Here is a 20,275-nt window from a genome sequence, read left to right as displayed (position 1 = left end):
CGTTTGAATTTACGGAAAACAGGTTTCAAAAGCCACCTTCCCACCCCCAGTAAACCACATACACGCAGCAGAGATTATACAGTTTTAATCTGCATAATGGGCAAAAACAGAGCAGGGTTGCGGTTAATCGTTTTAAAAAGCCAATTATGAAATGACTCCGCTTGTGTTCGCTTTTCTTTCTGAAGTCATCGCCACTTATGCACACAGCCTTGGGTCTTGCCTAGCCCACATCTGCCTCCCGACTGCCTTGGCCCAACAGCTCGCTGCCATTCCTAAAATGCCCGGCTGGGTTGCAATATATTCACAGCCGAGAGAGCTCAAGCTCCTCGCAAAAGTTAACAAAGGGAGAGAAATGACAATTTGGAAGATGTCCTTAAAACCTCCATCGATGACAGGCTCACAAAGGACTTTTAAGTGCTGTGCACGGTGCCATGCTCTCAAGGTTTGACGCCAAATTATCTGTGGCACGCGTGTCCCGTTTTCTAAGTGAGTCCAATTGAGCTGGAAGCGTAAAGCCCTGCTTTCCCACCCATCGATTCAGATCTCTGTGATCCATTCCTTGATCTGCGTTAGGCTTTTATTCCAATGAGTGATTCCGACGCCCCCCCCCCCCTTAGTTACTTCCGACCTCCCTTTCTCCCACCTGGCTGAACAAGTGGGCAAAAGTTTCAAGCAAAAAAACTCGGAACTGTTGGCACGAGCTGTGGGCAGGCTTCCGAGGGAGTTGTGGAAACATAGGCAAATCTCCCGATCTATCTCGGTTACGTCTTTCTGTGCTAAATGGAGAGGGGTGGGTGGGTGGGAAATAGGGAAGTCCTCGAAGGACACAAACTTCAGACCTGCTGGATTGGTGTAGAAGAATGTTCTCCAACTGGCAGATGTTTGAAGGCTTATGGCATGTGGGTGGCCTCTTTCCAAAAACGACTAAGGTCAGTCGGAGCAACTCTTCGTGACCTACAAACCATACCTGGCCAGATGTTGTTTGCCTGCACTTTGGATATTTCCTCTCTTATTCCAAAACTCTTGCTGGTGGGATGCCCTTGGCAGAGTGAGTCATTTATTGAACTTTGTGTCTTTGCCAAAGGCGACTCTGGTGTTGCTGATGCCGAGTGGGCTCGGGAGGAGGAATATCTGCATTTAACAGTCCCGAGGGCTACTAACCACCTCCAGACTTCACAGTTTGCTGCTCAAGTTTTGGTTTTTTATTTCTTTTCCTCTCCTGCAGGAAGAGGAGCCCTTAACAAGGAAAGTGGCCACCCCTGCCCAGAAAAGATCTGTGGTGACAGACCCGAAGAGAGAAATGTTAGGCTGCAGCAGAAAAGGGAGGTTTTTTTGTGTTTAGGCCTCTCATGCAATAGCTGTGTGCATGTGCAGATAAAACTTTCTTTAAAAATGGGGGGAGAGGGAGTAAAGAAGGGGGAATAAAATGGGATTTGGTTAGGCCAAGCTGGAACCTGAGAAGGATGCCAGGGAGATGAGGAAACTGAAAGAAGGGACCCTAACAGAACTTTTCAAGCTCAACAACAACAGAGTAAGGATGCATGTTCGAATAAATAATACATCAAACGTTACTTGGTTCTTGTGTTCTGCCACCGTTTCCTATTATAGACACTAAACAGCCCCCAGCCGTCGCCCCTTACCGAATCGAGATAGAAAAATAAAGGTTTAGTTCACTGGAAATTCTTCAGTTTTAGAAAACTAACGGGTCAACTTTCAACCCTCAAATCTCTATGTCGACTTCTGTTTTTTCCTCCACCCCGTTCTGTTTGCCGTCTTTCAGGTCCGCCTCTTCTTTGCATCCTGCATCAGCTTCCACCTGGAGAAAAAAGCATGGAGGAGGAGGAGGAGGGAGGAGAAAAACCCAAAATGAGACATCTTTTACACTTGGAGCATGTATGTGTATATGTGTTCATTCACGCCTGCCAGTAGCAACAGAGGCTTATTTCCTGGGATTGGAAAGCTACCGTGTTGTGGTCCTCCAGCAGTCTGCAGAGCTAGCAGCGGAGTCGGACAGCAAGGAGGCTGAGGAAGAACAGGGGCCAGTCCTGGAGGCTGGGGAAGGGCCGGATGAGGGCTCTGCATCGGAGGCAGAGATGGGGCCAGGTCCATCGGGGAGTGATGTGCGGACTCCGGAGCCTCCAGAGGCTGACGGCAGAGAGGCAGAGGAACAGGAGGAGCCTGTTCCTAGTGCATGCATGAGAAGAGCTGCCAGAAGGCAAGAGCAGCTAAAGCAAAAGGGACGACTCAGGAGTAAGGCCAGGAGATGATTGGCCCCTCCCATAAGGCTTAAAAGAGCAGCAACGGCTCCTGGGCTCTTTGTCGGAAAGCAACGTTGATAGATTTGTTTCTTGTCTTGCTGCATTTATGTCTTGTCGGCGTCTTCTGCTTCTGAACTTTTGCCAAGAAAAGCCTTTGGCAGGTTGCCCAATTAGACCAAGGTTGGTGATAAGGCTGAAGAATTTGTGTTATGAAGAATTTGTTTTGAATTAGTTTGGACGACGCTGAGAAGGAGTTTAATTCTCAGCTGTTCTAATAAAGTCTGTTTGTTTTCAATACTAACTACTTGGCTCTGGGTCACAACACTACAGGACCAGGAAAATACACAACTTAATTGGGAGAGTGTTAATGTTGCATATTTTCCTGCAGTCCCAGGAAATGAGCCTCTGTTGTGGCAGGTACGCACAACACGCTCCAAGGCAGCGTTTTTGGTTTTGGCTCCTCAAGCAACAGACATTCTTGGGAATGAAGTTACGGTTACAGGAAAGGCCTCTATTATTCTTTGTACCTCCTGTGTGTGCATCACAGGCCACGGGTGACTGATTAACCGGCTTATTGATTAACCAGTTTGCAGGTGACCTCTGCGACTCACGGCCTCTGATGACAGCCTGGCCCGTTGCAACAAAGGAAGGGCTGAGGAGCAGTTGCCAGGGTAAACACAGAGTGCCTCCAGACTTCGACAGAACACGAAACACAAGGGAAGGCAGCGAAGTCAAGCGCCGAGGGGTGGACCGGAAGGAACATTTAAGGTGGCAAAAGCAGGGATCTCCATTAGGGCCAAGATCACGACAGGCCTTAACATGTGAATAGAGTCATGGACTTTAATAGCTCTTTAAGTTCTACCCAACGTGGCGACTTTTCTCCCTTAGATGGCGGAAGGCCCAAGGGGACAGCTGCCACTCCCCCAGGAAGCAGTCAGTTTGTCTTTGTACAAGTAGTCCTCAGCTTACACCACCAGTTGAGGCCAAAATTGCTAAGTGAGAAAACTGGCTAAGTGAGTTTTGGCCCGTTTTACGGCTTTTCTTGCCAGGTTTGTTAAGGTTGTTCAGAGAATCTGGTCCCCCCCCACCCTCCCCGGCTGACTTTGCTAGTCAGGACGACACAAAAAAGTGGATTGCGTGACCCAGGGACGCTGCTGCAACTGCCGGTCGTGTAAATCGGTTGCTTAAAGCATCCAAATGTAAAGCCACGTAACCACGGGGATACTGCAACGGTCATAAATCTGAAATGAGTCACTTCCTTTCAGTGGCTGTTGTAACTTTGAATAGTCTATTCTATATTCTTTATTCTATTCTGAATTTTATTATTCTATTCTATTAATATTCTATTCTTCATTCCATTATTCTATTCTATTTCTATTCTTATTCTACTCTATATTCTATTTTATTCTGTTATTTCCTATTCCTATTCCATTCCATTCCGTTCCGTTCCATTCTATTTCTTCATTCCATTATTCTATTTTATTCTATTCCTTCATTTCATTATTCCATTCCACTCTACTCCTCTACTCTATTCCATTCCATATTTTTTCTTTTCTTTTCTTTTCTTTTTTTCTTTTCTTTCCTTTCCTTTCTCCTCCCCTCCACTTTTCTTTTCTTTTCTTTTTTTTCTCTTTTCTTTCTTTTTTTCTTCTCTTCTCTCCTCTCCTCTTTTCTTTTCTTTTCTTCTCATCTTTTCTTCTCTTTTTCCTTTCCTTTCCTTTTTTCTTTTCTTTTCTTTTCTTTTTTCTTCTCTTCTCTTCTCTTCTCTCTTCTTTTCCTATCCTATCCTATCCTATCCTATCCTATCCTATCCTATCCTATCCTATTCCTTCATTCCATCCCATCCCATCCCATGGATAGAATAGTACTTTTATTACCTTCGTTTCTTTGTCTGCCAGTCTCTGGAACATGTTGGCGTACATTTTTTTCTCCCTTTCATGCTGCTGGCGGATCTTTTGCTGGGAGATGAGGAGCTGGGCTTTGGCCGCCTTGTTACTTGGGTAGAGCTGTAGCACCTTCTGGAAATCTGCTCGGGCTAACTCGAAGTCGTTGACGGCCAACCGAGCCTCGCCTCGCCGGAAGAGGCCCTTCTCGTTGTTGCTGTCCAATTCCAGGGCCTGAAAGGATGGAAGGAGAGAGCTTGTTTTGACAAGGACACTCGATGTCCAGGACCCCCATTGCAAATGGTTCAGGGGTTGCTCCAGAAGACAAACTGCAAGGAATTTTAAAAATTTCATCCATCCCAAAGAGCATTCCTCCATTTTTACCTTATTGCAGTTTTCCAAGACCTGAGAGTACTCTTTCAGCTTTAAATGGCACATGGCCAGGTTGAGGTGGGCGGCCAGCCTCAGGTTCCTGGATTGGGCTTTCTCCATATCCGACAGACCGGTTTCGTGCTCCAGCCACGATACGGTTTTCTTATACTGTAACGTTGCTCGCTTGTATTTCCCTTCCTGGAAGACAAGCTTGTGGTCAGATTCGAAGGAACCCAAAAACCAAACCCCGCCACCCAGTAGGTGCACAAAGGACCCCATTCACCATTCATCACAGATTCAAAGAGGGGCTGGATGAACAGTTGTGAAAACAAGGCCCACCTGCCTTCAACCCATTGCAAACGGGTTCTAGAACATTTGCCCCTGAAACGCTTCTTCTTTTAAATATTCATAGGTTTGCACTCAACAAAATACATCCAAACACATCATACCAGGCACGCAGGGGTGAAATGCTCCCGGTTCGGACCGGATCGCCCGATCTGGTAGCGATGGAGGCGGGTGGTTCGGAGAACCGGTAGCAAAAATCCCTGCCCCTCCCGCCCATGCCCAGCTGAGCCGCACGATCATCAGAGGCTTTTTTTTTACTTTTAACAGCATTTTTTCTACAACCTCTTCGGCAGAAAAAATGCTTCTTAAAAAAAGCCTCTGATGATCGCGCGGCTCAGCTGGGATCGTCAAAGGCTTTTAAAAGCATTTTTTAAAATGCTTTTAAATGCCTCTGACGATCCCAGCTGAGTTGCCTGATCGGCAGAGGCTTTTTAAAAAAGCCTCTGCCAATCAGGCAACTCAGCTGGGATCGTCAGAGGCATTTAAAAGAAAAAAAGCCTCTGCTGATCAGGCAACTCAGCTGGGATCATCAGAGCCTTTTGAAAGCCAAAGACGTTATAGAAAAAATGGTTTTAAAAGTAAAAAAAAAAAAAATTGGCCACGCCCACCCAGTCACATTACCCCACCAAGCCACTCCCACAGAACCGGTAATAACAAATTTTAGATTTCACCACTGCAGGCACGCCTATTTTCCTTTTCAACGGTTTACGTCGAAAGCCTAAGGCCGGGATGGCAAACCTGTGGCACGCTCTCTGTGGGCATGTGTGGGCACTGTATCACCGGGAAACGACCTGAAAACGCCCTGGAAAACAGCCAAAAAACAGCCAGTTTTTCAGGCCGTTTTTTGGGGGATTTTTCAGGCTGGTTTTAGTCCGTTTTCAAGCCATTCTCCAGGTCCCTTTCAGGCTGTTTTTTGGGGCCAAAAACAGCCTGAAAACAGCCCAAAGAACGGCATGCCAGTCAACTAGTCTTCGGGATTCTGGTACTCCGGCGCACGCACATGTATGTGCATGCATGTGCGTTCCGGTTTGGGCACTCGGTGCCGAAAAGTTCGCCATCACGGGCTTAAACAAAAACGACTATATTCATCACTACCTTTGATTTTGTGACCACAGCCTACTAAAGTTTTGCATTTATAGAGGCAAAAAAAAAAGGCAAATTTTTTATCTTTTTAAGCAGCTGGAGAAAGAACAATATATACAGGTAGTCCTCGATTTACGACAGTTCATTTAGTGACTGTTCAAAGTTGCAATGACACTGAAAAAAGTGATTTATGGCCATTTTGATTTAGCATCCCCCAGGATCACGACCCAAAATTCAGCTGCTTGGCAACCGATTCATGCTTGTGACCGTTGCCGCGTCCTGAGGTCACGTGATCCCCTTTTGCGACCGTCTGATCAGCAAAGTCAATGGGGAAACCGTATTCACTTAACAACGGGGTCACTAACGTTATCAGGTGCACGGATTCACTTAACAACAGAGGCGAGGAAGATCCTAACGCGGAGCAAAACTCGCTTAGCAAATGTCTCGCTTAACAACAGAAATTTTGGCCTTAATTGTGGTCATAAGTTGAGGACTACCTGGACTTGCACAGGCTGCAAATACACAGAGACAGCTAAAGCCACTCCAAAGGGTTTGGAAATCTGCGGCTATACTACAAAACACTTTTTCCAAGCCGCCATAATGTTTTCGTTATATTGCCCTCAGTAATGACGTTCAAAATCCAGTATATCCTGGAAAGTTCTCATGAGTTCCAGAATGTTCTGGAAGTCTACTTAGCATTGAACGTTCTCGAACACAGATCGGTTTCAAAATATCATTGCCCTGACCCGCAGAAGCAACGTTTTTGTGGAACAATAAGCTATTTTCTATTTATTTTAGGCATAAGGGATTAGGAAAACACGCCAAAACCTAAAACTGAAAATTTGTTAGTGTAATTTAAAAGCAGGCAAGAATCACGGAAGCCGTTAAATCCAGGCCCCAACCACACCATCCCTCACCCCGAATCCAAATTAAAGCATTTGGGACCGCTGTCTATCAGTGGGAGATCATTTTGTGAGCTCATCTCTCTGGGCCATTCATTCCCCTGTCAAACTGGCCTTCTTGCCATCAGAATGTTTTTCTTCTAACTTTCCACGGGAAAAATCTGCTTTCCTGGAATTCAGATCCATCGCTCCCGTGTTCTGAACTCTGGACCCAGGGAAAAAAAAAACGTTAACTGCCCTCCAAGCAGGCCTATCATCCATCTGTCACTCAAATTCAGCCTCCCTGTGTAGGTCTTTGAAACTAAGCCTCCTCCTTCTCCTCCCCTTTTGCCCGTCTCTGAACCGCTCCCATTTCTCTAAACCCTTCCCCCAAGGCCAGAGAGGCTCAGGACTACATGCAGCAGTCACGACGGGATCGGATTAAACAGAATAAAGAGGAAGAATTACTTCCAGCGATCTGGAAAGTATTTCTGGATGTCCCAGATTGCACCTGGATTTTCTAAGCCACGTGGCTTAGAAAAGTCATCAACTCCAAGTGATTTTCTGCAGGCTGTGCTACCAGCCCAGGAATACCTTGTCCCGTAACTCTGCCTTCAAGTTCTCTTCCTTAGGCAATTGCCTTTGTGTTTCTCTTGGCGATTTCTAACCAAATCAATCAAAATAAACATGAACTCTACGTCTTTCCTCTAACACGTCACCTATTCCTCCAATATTGCTGTATGCAAATCTGAACTGCCTTTCCTCCAGCCCGTCTTTCAAATCATGAATAAGTACACTGAGCAGGAGAGGCTACAAATTATCAGTCCCTTCTTTCCGAGCCTTGGTAGTACAGTGGTCTAAAGCACCCTGTTATTAAGACCAGCTGCCTGCAATTTCTGCAGGTTCGAATCTCGCCAAGGCTCAAGGTTGACTCAGCCTTCCATCCTTTCTAAGGTAGGTAAATTGAGGACCCAGTTTGTGGGGGCAATAAGCTGACTTTGTATAAATATACAAAAGGATGAAGGCTATTGCTTAGCGCATTGTAAGCCGCCCTGAGTCTCCGGAGAAGGGCGGCATATAAATCAAATTTAAAAAAAAAAAAAAATTGGATGAGGAACCAGGAAAGCATGTTCACTCGGCTTCTTTTGTGCTCGCCTGGACTTTTTAGCGTTCTGCGGCACTGAAGAAAAATTCCCTGTTTCTACAGGGCCACAAACCCTGCAGAACACCTACTTTGAAATACTGGGTGCCTTTTTCTTTTGCAATGGCGCCTTGTTCCAGCTTCTCTTGGGTGTTCATCTCCCAGGGCTCTTTTGCCTGCAAAAACACAAAAAAAGAGCCAAATGATGGAAGAGTAGGGAGGAAGGAAGGGAAGGGAAATTAGAGTAGGAGAAAAGGTAAGACAGGAGTGAAGAGAGGAGGAGAAGGAGAAGGGAAGGGGAAGTAGAGGAGAGAAGAAGAAGGTGGGGAAAGAAAGTAGGAAGAGATAGGGGAGAGGGAGAGGGTAGGTTTGAGGAGAAAGATTGCTGTACAATAAAAAAAAGATGAAGTGGAAGAAAGGCAACTCCGAACAAACAAATATATTAAGATAAAGGTTTAAGGTTTATTAAATTTGTATACCGCCCTTCTCCCAAAGGACTCAGGGCGGTGAACAGCCAAAATTAAGATATATACAGTAGAAAAATTAAAATAAATTAAAACAGAATTAAATCGGTTTGGTTTCCCTAAATTTTTAAAACCCTTTACCCATAAAATAACCCATTAAAATTGAATGAACTGTTTAAGAATAAAAGAGAATAAATATGAATAAATAGTAAAGTTAGAATCTAGGGACAAATGAAGATGGTGTTTACGTATGCAAGTATAGAAATATTGAGATATGTTTAAAAAAAGGGGGGGTGAAAACAATTTTGGCAAAAATTGTAATTAAGTAAAATGTATTTGAATTTGATTAATTGTATAAGATAAGAAACGGTCAACACTCTGTTCAAAAAAGAAAAAGATGTGTGTGAATGTGGGAGAGGAGAAAAAGAACCAATAAAACTTGTTTAAAAAAAAGAAAAGGAAAAAAAAAGGAGCCAAATCAGCAACCTTCTTTGTTGAAGGAAGAAAGGCACGGAATTAAGGATCTGGGCACGCCTTAGCAACGTTAAAGAAGGACCCGGATTGTGGGGGCAATAAGATGACTTTGTATAAATATACAAAAGTATGAAGACTACTGCTTAACGCATTGTGAGCCGCCCTGAGTCTCCGGAGAAGGGCGGCATATAAATCAAATTAAAAAAAAAAGAAGACGACCCTCCCTCCCAGTATGAAAAATCACACTCCAGTGTCCTTGTTTTGGCTTTTGGCTACGCCAGGAGATGGGATCTAAGAATCAAGGGAGATTTCAACCTAAAGGCATCTATTATTGGGAAACCAACTCTGCCCACGATTGCAGACTCTTTGACGACGATTTGGCCTTCCAGAAGAGGGAAGCGGTGCTCCTACATTTGATCTTAGCAACAGAGGAGACCTGATCCGACGGTTAAGAGCCGTGGGAATGTTGGGAGAAAGGAAATCACATCATTTTGGATTGCAACGCGAAACTGGAACAGAGACTCGGGGAGAACCAGTAACAAGTTTAGACGAGTCCTAAGCAGTCTTTCCCATGGACAGAAATCCTCAGGTCAAAGAGAGAAAGGAGAATTTTCAGAAGGTCTTTCCCACCCAGCTTTTCTCCCAAGGAAGGGGGGGTGGAGGGAAGGGGGGAGGGGTCAGGCGCAAAATATTGCTGATTGATTATCCTCAGGTGCCCATTTTTCATTTTATTCTTGTGGGGTTACTTTTCATTTACACTGTGTATTTTTATTTTAGCGTTTTAAGCACGCTCACCATCCAAAGTCACTGAGGGGAGATGGGCACTCATATAAATTCAATGAAGTTTAGATAGAACAAGGAAAAGATATAGATGAAGAGATAAAGATGAGGAGTTAGGCATTTTTTGAATACGTATGTTTGAACAATATAATGAGGATTACTTAAATTTTGAGGAACTTAATAGAGATTGCTAATATTGTTATTGTGAATTGGATTAATATGATACCCAGAATCAACTCTGTTCACACACAATATAAATGTATAATTTAAAATCATCATCATCATCTGGAATGTAACATGCCAGATATCATGGTTCTTGAGTTTATTGATATTTATTGAGACGCCAGAGTCGAAGAAAAAGAATTGGGAAAAATCATGAAATACCGCAACTTGGCCATCAAAACTACACGGCTATGGATGAAATATGTAACAGTGATACCCATTGTCATCGGGGCACTTGGTACCATGTCCATGAATTTTACAAAACACATCAAGAAATTGCAGCTAACTGCAATAACACCAGCGGAACTGCAAAAAACTGCGCTACTTGGAACATGGTACATCTTAAGAAGGTCCTTGGTTGACCCCTAGGATGCTGGCAGCAACCCGTATCAACCATTAGCACCAGTCAATGGTATTTGTGATGCATTTTTGAATGTTCAGTTGACTGAGTTTCATGTTTAATGAATAAAGTATATAAAGGAGGAGGAGGAGAGGAGGAAGAGGAAGAAGAAGAAGAAGAAGCAGGAGGAGGAGGAGGAGGAGGAGGAGGAAGAGGAGGAGGAGAAGGTACTTGGTTGATCCCTAGGACGCTGGCAGTAACCCCTATCAACCATTAGCACCAGTCAATGGTATTTGTGACGCATTTTTAAATGTTCAGTGGACTGAGTTTCATGTTTAATGAATAAGAGGTAATAATAAAATAAACGAATTAATTAATTAAAAGAATAAATATGGGCAGTGTGATGATACCAAGCAGAAGTAAGAGAAAAAGAGGAGACAATCCTATTGCGCGAACCATTTGATTTGTCCCAAACTTAAAACTCGATGGGGCAAGGGAAACCAAGACAAACATCTTTAAATATTAAACGTATTTAAAAAAACCGCAATCGTGTATTAGATCTCAATTTGTAATTGTACACTTTGCGGTCGAATCAAAGAAATAATGTTCAGTCGTGTGCTGAAATTGCCAAAAAATTAAGCACACGCCTGTTACTTAGGACAATTTTCTCCCCATCCCCTCTGCCTTTGTCTAAGTGCTTCCTTACGTACCTTTTCAAAGCTTTTGAGTTTGATTTCGTATTGCAAGTCAGCATCTGGCGGGATTTGAAACTTTGGTTTCCCAAGACTTCCAAAGCCGTAGCTGTAAGAGACACGGGGGAGTGTTTAGGAGCAAAATATTTCTCCCTGAATAGAATTGGATGTACGGACCCCACCCCCCATTATTTCATCCCCTGAGTCAAGCTTGGGGGCCACCAATGATCCAAACAGCCAAGACCATTTCAGGGCAAAAGGCTCACCTGGGCTTGAGATAAACCACAGCCTCTTCCAGCTTCTCCATTTTCTGTAATGTTTTGTCCACGCCTGGAGGGAGGTCATAGTTTTCTGCCTCTCCGACTTCAAACCGTAACTCCCGTTTGTCAAACACGCGGTCTCCGTGCCGACCTTCAATTTCGACTGGCATTGAAAAAAACGGCATGTATTTAGAACCGATTGCTTTGTAGAGCAGGGGTCCCCAATCCCCGGGGGCTGGGCAGGTCGCAGGTAAGTAACTTTGTGCAGAAATGTTTGTGCAAGCGGTGAGTGAGCAAACACCCTCGCCACTTGCATGGAACCATTTCCTCTCCCCCCCCCAACTCTCACCAGTCCCCAAAAAAGGCTGGGGAGCACTGCTGTAGAGAGCCTGTTGTGACCTAAGCCCAAGTAGTTATTACCAGACACAATCAGTCCTAAGCAAACATATTTTATTAGAATAGCTGAGAATTACTTCATTCTCAGCTTAGTCCAAATTAATTCCAAAACAAGTCCTTCAGAAAAAGTCCTTCGGCCTTATCACCAACCTTTTGTCTTCTTTGGCACCCTGCCAAAGACCTTACTTGGCAAAGCCCCATGAAGTTCAGAAACAAAAGATGCCGACAAGAAACAAATGTAGCAACGTTGCTTTCCTATAAAGAGCCCAAGAGCCATCGCTGCTCTTTTAAGCCTTCTGGGAGGGGCCATCATCTCCTGGCCTTACTCCCGAGTCATCCCTTTTGCTTTAGTTGCTCTTGCCTTCTGGCAGCTCTGCGCATGCATGCATTAGGAATAGGCTCCTCCTGTTCCTCTGCCTCTCTGCTGACCAACTCTGGAGGCGCATCGCTCCCAGATGGCCCTGGCCTCATCTATGCCTCTGACACACAGCCCTCATCCGGGCCTTCCCCAGACTCCAGGACTGGCCATGTTCCTCCCCAGCCTCCTCACTGTCCGACTCCGCTGCCAGCTCCACAGGCTGCTGGTGGACCACAACAGAGCCAAACTCAAAAACAGCAAGGAGTTGCATCTGTGTTTCCCAGCATGCTGTGAGTGCAGGAAGGAGGTAAGCTCCATCTTCTCCTGGGACACCCCAAGACAGATGTGAGCGGGAGAGTAAAAGAATGAATGACTGAGAGGTCAGCTCAGATGATGACTGTATGTGTGTGTGCGTGTGACAGAAAAAAGGAACATCTGCGTGACAGGCTGTTTCTGGGTAAATCTGGCTGAAAGAGCAAAACGCACACGTCCATAGCAGAAACAGAGAAGATACAGAAAGTCCTTGATTTGCAACATTTGTTTAGTGACCGTTCAAAGTTACAACGGCACTGAAAAAAGTCATTTATGACCGTTTTTCAGAGTTACATTTGCAGCATCCCCAAGATCACATGATCCAAAATTCAGACGCCTGGCAACTGGCTCATATTTATGACCGTTGCTGCGTCCCAAAGTCACGCGATCCCCTTTTTGCGACCTTCCGACAAGCCAAGTCAATGGGGGGAGGCAGATTCGCTTAACAATCAGGTCGCTAACTTATCAACTGGAGGGATTCCCTTAACAACGGTGGCAAAGAAGGTCGTAAAATGGGGCAAAATCCACTTAATGAAAGTCTCACTTAACCACAGAAGTTTTGGGCTCAATTGTGGTTGTTAAGTCGAGGACTACCTGTGTTTCAATACAACACTATACAAAGATGGGGCCCGTAGACAGTCTGGAACCTTTCACACCCGCCCTGAAATCCAGATTAATAATCCAGCATGTAGTTTAAGTCAGAGGTGAGGAATTACGGCCCCTTCATGACTTGTGGACTTCAACTCCCAGAATTCCTGAGCCAGCCATGCTCAGGAATGCAGGCTGAGGAATTCTGGGAGTTGAAATCCATAAGTCATACAAGAGCCATCGTTCCCCATCCCTGCAGACTGAGGAATTCTGGGAGTTGAAGTCCACAAGTCTTAAAATAGCCCCCGTCCCTCACCCCTGTTGTTTAAGTAATCACAGCTCTTCCGCTACTCACCCTCTACCAAGGCTCCCTCGTTGGGTTTGGAATAGCCTTCTCCTTTCTTTCGGATCCGCCGAATTATTCCCCCGTCTTCATCGTCGGTCAAGTCCTTTCCCTTGAACTCAAACAGTTCTACCTAGAGGAAAAAAAATGGAGGCTTCTTTAGCACCAACGGGAGGCATCGATCAGAGGAAAAAAAATAAAATATTTAAGTAGAAGATTCCTTAACACAGAATGGTTTCTTTTTCCGTTGGCTTCCCACCTTCGTACTCGGGAACTGTAGGTGGTCCTCGACTTACGACCGCCACGGAGCCCAAAATTTGTGTTGTTAAGCGAGACGTTAGTTCAGCAAACTTTGCCCCGTCACCGTGCTTGTCAAGTTAATAACACGGGTTTCCACTTGACTTTGCTGGTCACGGGATAACACGTGACACCCCCACCCACCCACCCCCCGGACACAGCAACCGTCATAAATAGGAGTCAATTGCCAAGCATCTGAATTTTTATCACAATGGCCGTGGGGATGCTGCAAGTGTGAAAAACAGTCATAAGTCATTTTTTTCAGTGCTGTTGTAACTTTGAAGTTACTAAACTGTTGTTAAAGTCGAGGACGACCTGTATAATGTTAGGCGGGGTCCCTGCAAGGAGACGGCAAGGCTGAGAAAAAGAAACTATTGAACCAAGTTATCCTGGACCCAGGAGGAAGCAGGGGGAAAGGAAGACAGGGAGTCCTCGACTTATGACCACAAAGGAGTTCAAAATTTATGTTGCCAAGTGAGACATTGGTTAAGTGAGTTTTGCCCCATTTTAGGACTTTTCTCGCCACGTTTTGTTAAGCCAGCCACTGTAGTTGTTAAGTTAGTTCCACGGCTGTTAGGCGAATCTGGCTTCTCCATTGATTCTGCTTGTCGCAAAAGGGGATCACGAGACCCCTGGGACACTGCGACTGTCATAAATGTGAGTCAGTTCCCGAGCATCCAAATGTAAATCACGTGACCACGGGGAGGGTGCAACGGTCGTAAGTGTGAAAAACGGTCATCGGTTGCTTTTTTTCCAGTTCCGCTGTAACTTCGAACAAGCTGTCGTAAGTCAAGGACTACCTGTATATCCAGAGTGGCTGTGGAACAGCAAACAGATTGGGGGCAGGGTGTCTGGGGGGAGGGGGGTGTAGAGAGATAGCAGGCAGAGCTTTCCTCTGTCCAATGTGCCCATCTGCCATGGGTCAAAGCACACGGCCTCAAGCCTACCTCAAAAAACAAGGTGGCGTTAGCAGGTATTTTAGGCGGGCTGCCGGCAGAGCCGTAGGCATATTCCGGTTTGCAGACGATCTGGCAAACTTCTCCAATCTTCATGGTTCCCACGGCGATGTCCCAGGCTTTGATCACCTCACCTAACCACAAAAAGAAAGAGATGACGATGTTACTAGAAGCTTAGCTCCCGAAAGGATTGTTAAAAAGCAATGCAACTATCAAGGCAAGAGTGTCGCCCTTCAGGAATTGTTAGAAGAATATAATCTTTCCCTCCGGAGTTTACTCTTCTTGATAGTTGGATGACGAGAAACTCTGAAAAGTCATGCCTGCCAGCTCTAGGAAGGAGGGGCCGTTGTTACTTGTGTACTATTTGCAAGGCGGCAAAACTGTTGTGGGAAGGAGCCCTAAACGTTGGATTCCATTCAATGAAGGACTGAGACAAAATTCCTTTTTTGCATTATCTTTTGTCACAATAAGGTAGGTATTATTACTGGCCTGATTTGCACCCCGACTCTTTATGCAGCCAAATACAGGTCCTCAACTTACGACCACAACTGAGCCCCAAATTTCTGTGGCTAAGTTGAGGCATTATCTTAAGCAAGTTTTGCCCCGTTTTATGACTTTTCTGCTCGGCACAGCAGTTAAGGGAACCACTGCAGTTGATAAAATTAGTAACCCGGTTGTTCAGTGAAATCTGGCTTCCCCATCGACTTTGCTTGACAGGTCGCAAAGAGGATGTGAGCCCAGAACTCTGCAAACGTCATAAATGTGAGTCAGTGACCAAGTGTCCTAGTTTTCATCACATGAGCATTCCCCGTGAACGCTGCAACAGTCGTGTGAAAAATGGCCATGTCACTTTTTTCAGTGACGCTGTGACTTCGAACGGTCACTAAACAAATTTGTTGCAAGTCAAGGACTTGCATTATGCAAAAGACTTTCGGGATTTTAATTTGGGCAGCCTTCCCAATCTTAAAGGCTGAGCTCACCCTTTGATCTCACACCTCATTATCCAGATAGTTTTTCCTCCGCTTTTAAGAAGCCCTACGTTTCCCACAGCATTTTGAGAATTAATGTTTTTACTGGGTTGTGGTTTTTATTATTATTATTATATTCCACTGGCCCTATAAAATAATACCACGAATTGTGTGCAAGAAAAAGTAAGTATCAATCATATGACATTTATTTGTGCAAGTCAGTCCACATTATAATGGAACAGACGATGGCCACTGCGTTCCCTGTGAGTCTGGATGGGAAAACTAGCATTGTAATCCATTATGAAACAGGAATAGGGTGTGTGTTGGCTGCATTGTATGCAAATATACATATATTTGTATATACATATACAAATATGTATATGTATGTATGCAAATATGCATGTGGGCTACAAACAAGTAAAAAATTGAGGGGGGAGAGACATTATCCACTTCAAAGGAGCCACTGGAGACGTCACCTTTTCCAAAATCGAAGGAGAACTTGTCCTTTCGGTCCCGGCTGGAGTCAAACTTGGTGCCATCCAGAAGCCATCCGGTGTAGTGGACGGTGACTTTGTCCCCTATCATGGGGCATTCGGTGCCTGTCCCTTCTTTCTTCACCACCTGTCAGGGAAGAGAAGTGGATGCCACTTGAGGGCCTGTCCGAAAACCATGCTCTACCGGCGGGCAAAACCAAAGCCAAGCCAGACAGGAGCTCCCTTTTATGCTAGCCAGGAGAGAATATGGTGCTCCCGCTTAGTGACCTTGGCTCGCAAAGCGAGAATTGGCCGTTCCTGAGCAGGAAGAGCGCCGAGGGTCACTTTCCTTCTATCCAGGAAGAGAGAAAACGGGGGGGGGGGGGGGGGAGGTGGAGGCTGACAGGCCTGGCCATCTCCTGCTCCCCCACACCTCTAATAGCCTCCCCTGACCGCCCCATAGCCCCACAATAAACCCAACACCCCCAATACTCCTCCCACTGTCTCTAATAGCCCCCACGATCCCCTACCCCTAATAGCCCCACCACCCAATAGCCCCCAACCATCCCCAATAGCCCCCACTACCCCCTAGTAGCCCCCACCACCCCATAATAGCCCATCAACCCAATAGCTCCCACTACCCCAATAGCCCCCCACCGTCCCTAATAGCCCCACTACCCAATAGCCTCCAGTGCCCCAATAGTCCCCCACTACCCCTAATAGTCCCCCACTACCCCTAATAGCCCCCACCACCCAATAGCCCCCACATCATCCAATAGCCCCACTACCCAATAGCCCCCACCATTCCTAATAGCCCCATCATCCCTAATAGCCCCCACTGCCCCCTAATAGCCCCCCACTACCGTAATAGCCCCATCATCCCTAATAGCCCCGACTACCCCCAATAGCCCCACTACCCCCTAATAGCCCCCCACCATCCCTAATAGCCCCATCATCCCTAGTAGCTCCCACTACCCTAATAGTCCCCACCATCCCTAATAGCACCACTACCCAATAGCCTCCAGTGCCCCAATAGTCCCCCACTACCCTTAATAGCCCCCATTACCCCTAATAGCCCATCATCCCTAATAGCCCCCACTACCCCCTAATAGCCCCACCACCCCTAATAGCCCCATCACTAATAAACCCCCACTACCCCTAATAGCCCTATCATCCCTAATAGCCCCCCACTACCCTAATAGCCCCACTACCCAATAGCCCCACTACCCCTAATAGCCCCATCATCCCTAATAGTCCCACTACCCCAATAGCCCATTATTTCTAATAGCCCCATCATCCCTAATAAACCCCCACTGCCCCCTAATAGCCCCCCACCACCCCTAATAGCCCCCACCACCCCTAATAGCCCCACCACCCCTAATAGCCCCATCATCACTAATAAACCCCCACTACCCCTAATAGCCCTATCATCCCTAATAGCCCCACTACCCAATAGCCCCACTACCCCTAATAGCCCCATCATCCCTAATAGTCCCACTACCCCAATAGCCCCACTACCCCTAATAGCCCCATCATCCCTAATAGTCCCACTACCCCAATAGCCCATTATTTCTAATAGCCCCATCATCCCTAATAAACCCCCACTGCCCCCTAATAGCCCCCCACCACCCCTAATAGCCCCCACCACCCCTAATAGCCCCACCACCCCTAATAGCCCCATCATCACTAATAAACCCCCACTACCCCTAATAGCCCCATCATCCCTAATAGTCCCACTACCCCAATAGCCCCACTACCCCTAATAGCCCCATCATCCCTAATAGTCCCACTACCCCAATAGCCCATTATTTCTAATAGCCCCATCATCCCTAATAAACCCCCACTGCCCCCTAATAGCCCCCCACCACCCCTAATAGCCCCCACCACCCCTAATAGCCCCACCACCCCTAATAGCCCCATCATCACTAATAAACCCCCACTACCCCTAATAGCCCCATCATCCCTAATAGTCCCACTACCCCAATAGCCCCACTACCCCTAATAGCTCCCACTACCCCAATAGCCCCCAATGCCCCAAGTCCCCCACTACCACTAATAGCCCCCACCACCCCTAATAGCCCACTACCCCAATAGCCCCCACCGTCCCTAATAGCCCCCACCAGCTCCCCTGCCAACAAACCTTCCTCTGCCCAATAGCCCCCCAACACCCCATAGCCCCCCCTGCCCTCCATAACCCCAATACTCCCCCCACCGCCCCCTAATAACCCCACCCCCAAAGCCCCCCCCCACAGCTCCCTATTGCCCCCCCCCACCGCCCCCCCCACAATTCGGCCTTGGGAGGGGGGGGGTGTCTCGTGAGGCCTGAAGGCTCAGACCGGCGAGGCCTGCAGGGGGAGGCGGGCGAGGCGAGGCCTTTTCGGGCCCGGCGGGCGCCTCCGCCCACCTTGAGGACGCCGCCGTCGCACTTGGCGGTGATGTCGAGGCCCTCCGCGGCCGCCGCCGCCGCCGCCTCGGCCGCGCTCATCTCCTCGTCCCCGCGCTCCTCCGCCGTCATGTCGCCGCCGCCGCTCTGAGGGAAGCTCGGTGCTCGGTCGGTCGGTCGGTCGCGCGCGCGGGACCAGCAGGCGGCGCGTCGAGGGGGGGAGGGGAGAAACAGAGAGAAAGCTGCGCGCGCAGCAGGGAGAGCGAGACAGAGAGAGGAAGGAGAGAGAGAGAGCGGCCCCCGGGAAGCGAGGCCGGGAGGAGGCGGCAATAGAACAAAAGCTGCGCGCGCAGCAGGGAGGGAGAGCGAGAGAGAGGGAAAAGAGAGAGCGGCCCCCGGGAAGCGAGGCGCCTCCCGAGCGGAGAAAGAGGAGGCAAGGGAACAAAAGCTGCGCGCGCAGGAGGGAGAGCGAGAAAGAGGACAGAGCGGCCCCTGGGAAGAGAGGCGCCTCCCGAGCGGAGGAGGAGGAGGAATGAGAAGGAGGAGGAGGCGGCAATAGAACAAAAGCTGCGCGCGCAGGAGGGAGAGCGGCCCCCTAGGAAGAGAGGCGGCGGCAAAGAGGACAAAAGCTGCGCGCGCAGCAGGGAGAGCGAGAAAAGAGGAGAGAGAGAGAGAGAACGGCCCTCGGGAAACGAGGGCGGGGTAAAAGGGGAGCAAGCAAAAGCTGCGCGCGCAGCAAGGAGGGAGAGAGAGCGAGGCAAGAGGGGAGAAAGAGAGAAGGAGAGAGAGGGAGCGGCCCGGGAAGCGAGGCGCCTCCCCGAGCGTCCCCTGGCGGATTGCCCTGGCTGCTGGGCGGCCGATCCGACGGACTCGCGAAGCTTCTGGAGAACTTGCAAGGGGGGGGGGAGGCGGGAGTGAGCACGCATGCGCGCTGGCTGGCCGCCTGACTGGCGCCTCGCTCGTTTCTTGGCCTGGCCGGACGGAAGCTGAGAAGGGACACACGCTGGCCTTCAACGTGGTTTGGAGAGAAAGGGATTGCAAGAGAGCAGTGGGCGCGATAGCGTTTCCCACAGTTTTGGGTGGTGGTGGTGGTTTTTTTTTTTTTTTTTACTCTCTTGTGATCCCTTCCTCTCCAAATTCACTTGTCCTTGTGGGCAAGGGAGGGAATGGGTCAGAACCACTGCTGAGCGACTCTTATGACTGAGAGAGGCGCTTCCAGGATAGTCCATACGTGCATTGGTCATAATGCAGGCAATGGTCATAAGCTACATCTTCATCACTGTCGTAAGACTAGAACTGCCGCCATAGCAGAGTTCCACTATTTGAGGACCTGCCGCAAAGAAGGGGGTCAATCATTCTCCAAAGCACCGGGAAAACAGAACAAGAAGAAATGGATGGAAACTAAGCAAGGAGAGAAGCAACCTAGAACTAAGGAGAAATTTCCTGATTATATTAATCAGTGGAACAACTTGCCTCCAGAAGCTGTGGATGTTCCAACACTGGAAGTTTTTAAGAAGAGATTGGACAATCGTTTATCTGGAATCATATAAGGTCTCCTGCTTGTGCAGGAGTTGGACTAGAAGACTTCCAAGGTCCCTTCCAAATCTGTTACTCCTATTATTCTGTTGAACTGTGAACCTGTAAACAAAGACTACTGCAGTGTAATGGTCCATGATCCCCAGCCAGTTATTCAGTTGCTGTTTAATTCCTGTCGGGTTGGAGTTTTCTCAAGGATGCACAAGATACCGAATGGCAATTGTTTTGATAATGCACTACGATAAAAAAAAAGAGTCAAACTACTTCATGTTCTTTTATTTCACGAGTGTTTTAAAAAATGAGCCACAACTACTAAATCTGACACATTCTAATAAATGACCACTACTTATAAGGAGGAAAAAAAAAACCCGCTCCATACAAAAAGGTTTAAAAACCCAACAAACCTTGGAAATGTTTACAAGTACCAAAATTGGTCTGCAAAGATGAACCGTCTATGGAAATCCTCTACG

At 47.3% G+C, this 20,275-nt stretch overlaps 1 protein-coding gene across 1 annotated transcript; it reads right to left on the bottom strand.

Moving 5' to 3' along the window:
• Positions 1 to 69: 69 nt before the first annotated feature.
• Positions 70 to 18,566, bottom strand: FKBP4 (FKBP prolyl isomerase 4). The gene is made up of 10 exons (XM_070949108.1): positions 18,291 to 18,566; positions 15,890 to 16,034; positions 14,437 to 14,579; positions 13,205 to 13,325; positions 11,202 to 11,358; positions 10,954 to 11,044; positions 8,056 to 8,139; positions 4,526 to 4,711; positions 4,136 to 4,375; positions 70 to 1,816 (listed from the first exon to the last, which is right to left on the bottom strand). Exons 1-10 carry the CDS (start codon positions 18,399 to 18,401, stop codon positions 1,721 to 1,723), a joined length of 1,374 nt encoding a protein of 457 aa, XP_070805209.1. The 5' UTR covers positions 18,402 to 18,566; the 3' UTR covers positions 70 to 1,720.
• Between the last annotated feature and the right edge of the window lie 1,709 nt (positions 18,567 to 20,275).

This window comes from Pituophis catenifer, unplaced genomic scaffold (assembly GCF_029215685.1).
Source record: "Pituophis catenifer annectens isolate HBS135680 unplaced genomic scaffold, rPitCat1.0.hap2 SCAF_8, whole genome shotgun sequence".
Classification (NCBI taxonomy): Eukaryota; Metazoa; Chordata; class Lepidosauria; order Squamata; family Colubridae; genus Pituophis; species Pituophis catenifer.
The sequence above is the reverse complement of the archived record's forward strand: the minus strand, read 5'-3'. Positions and strand labels throughout refer to the sequence as shown.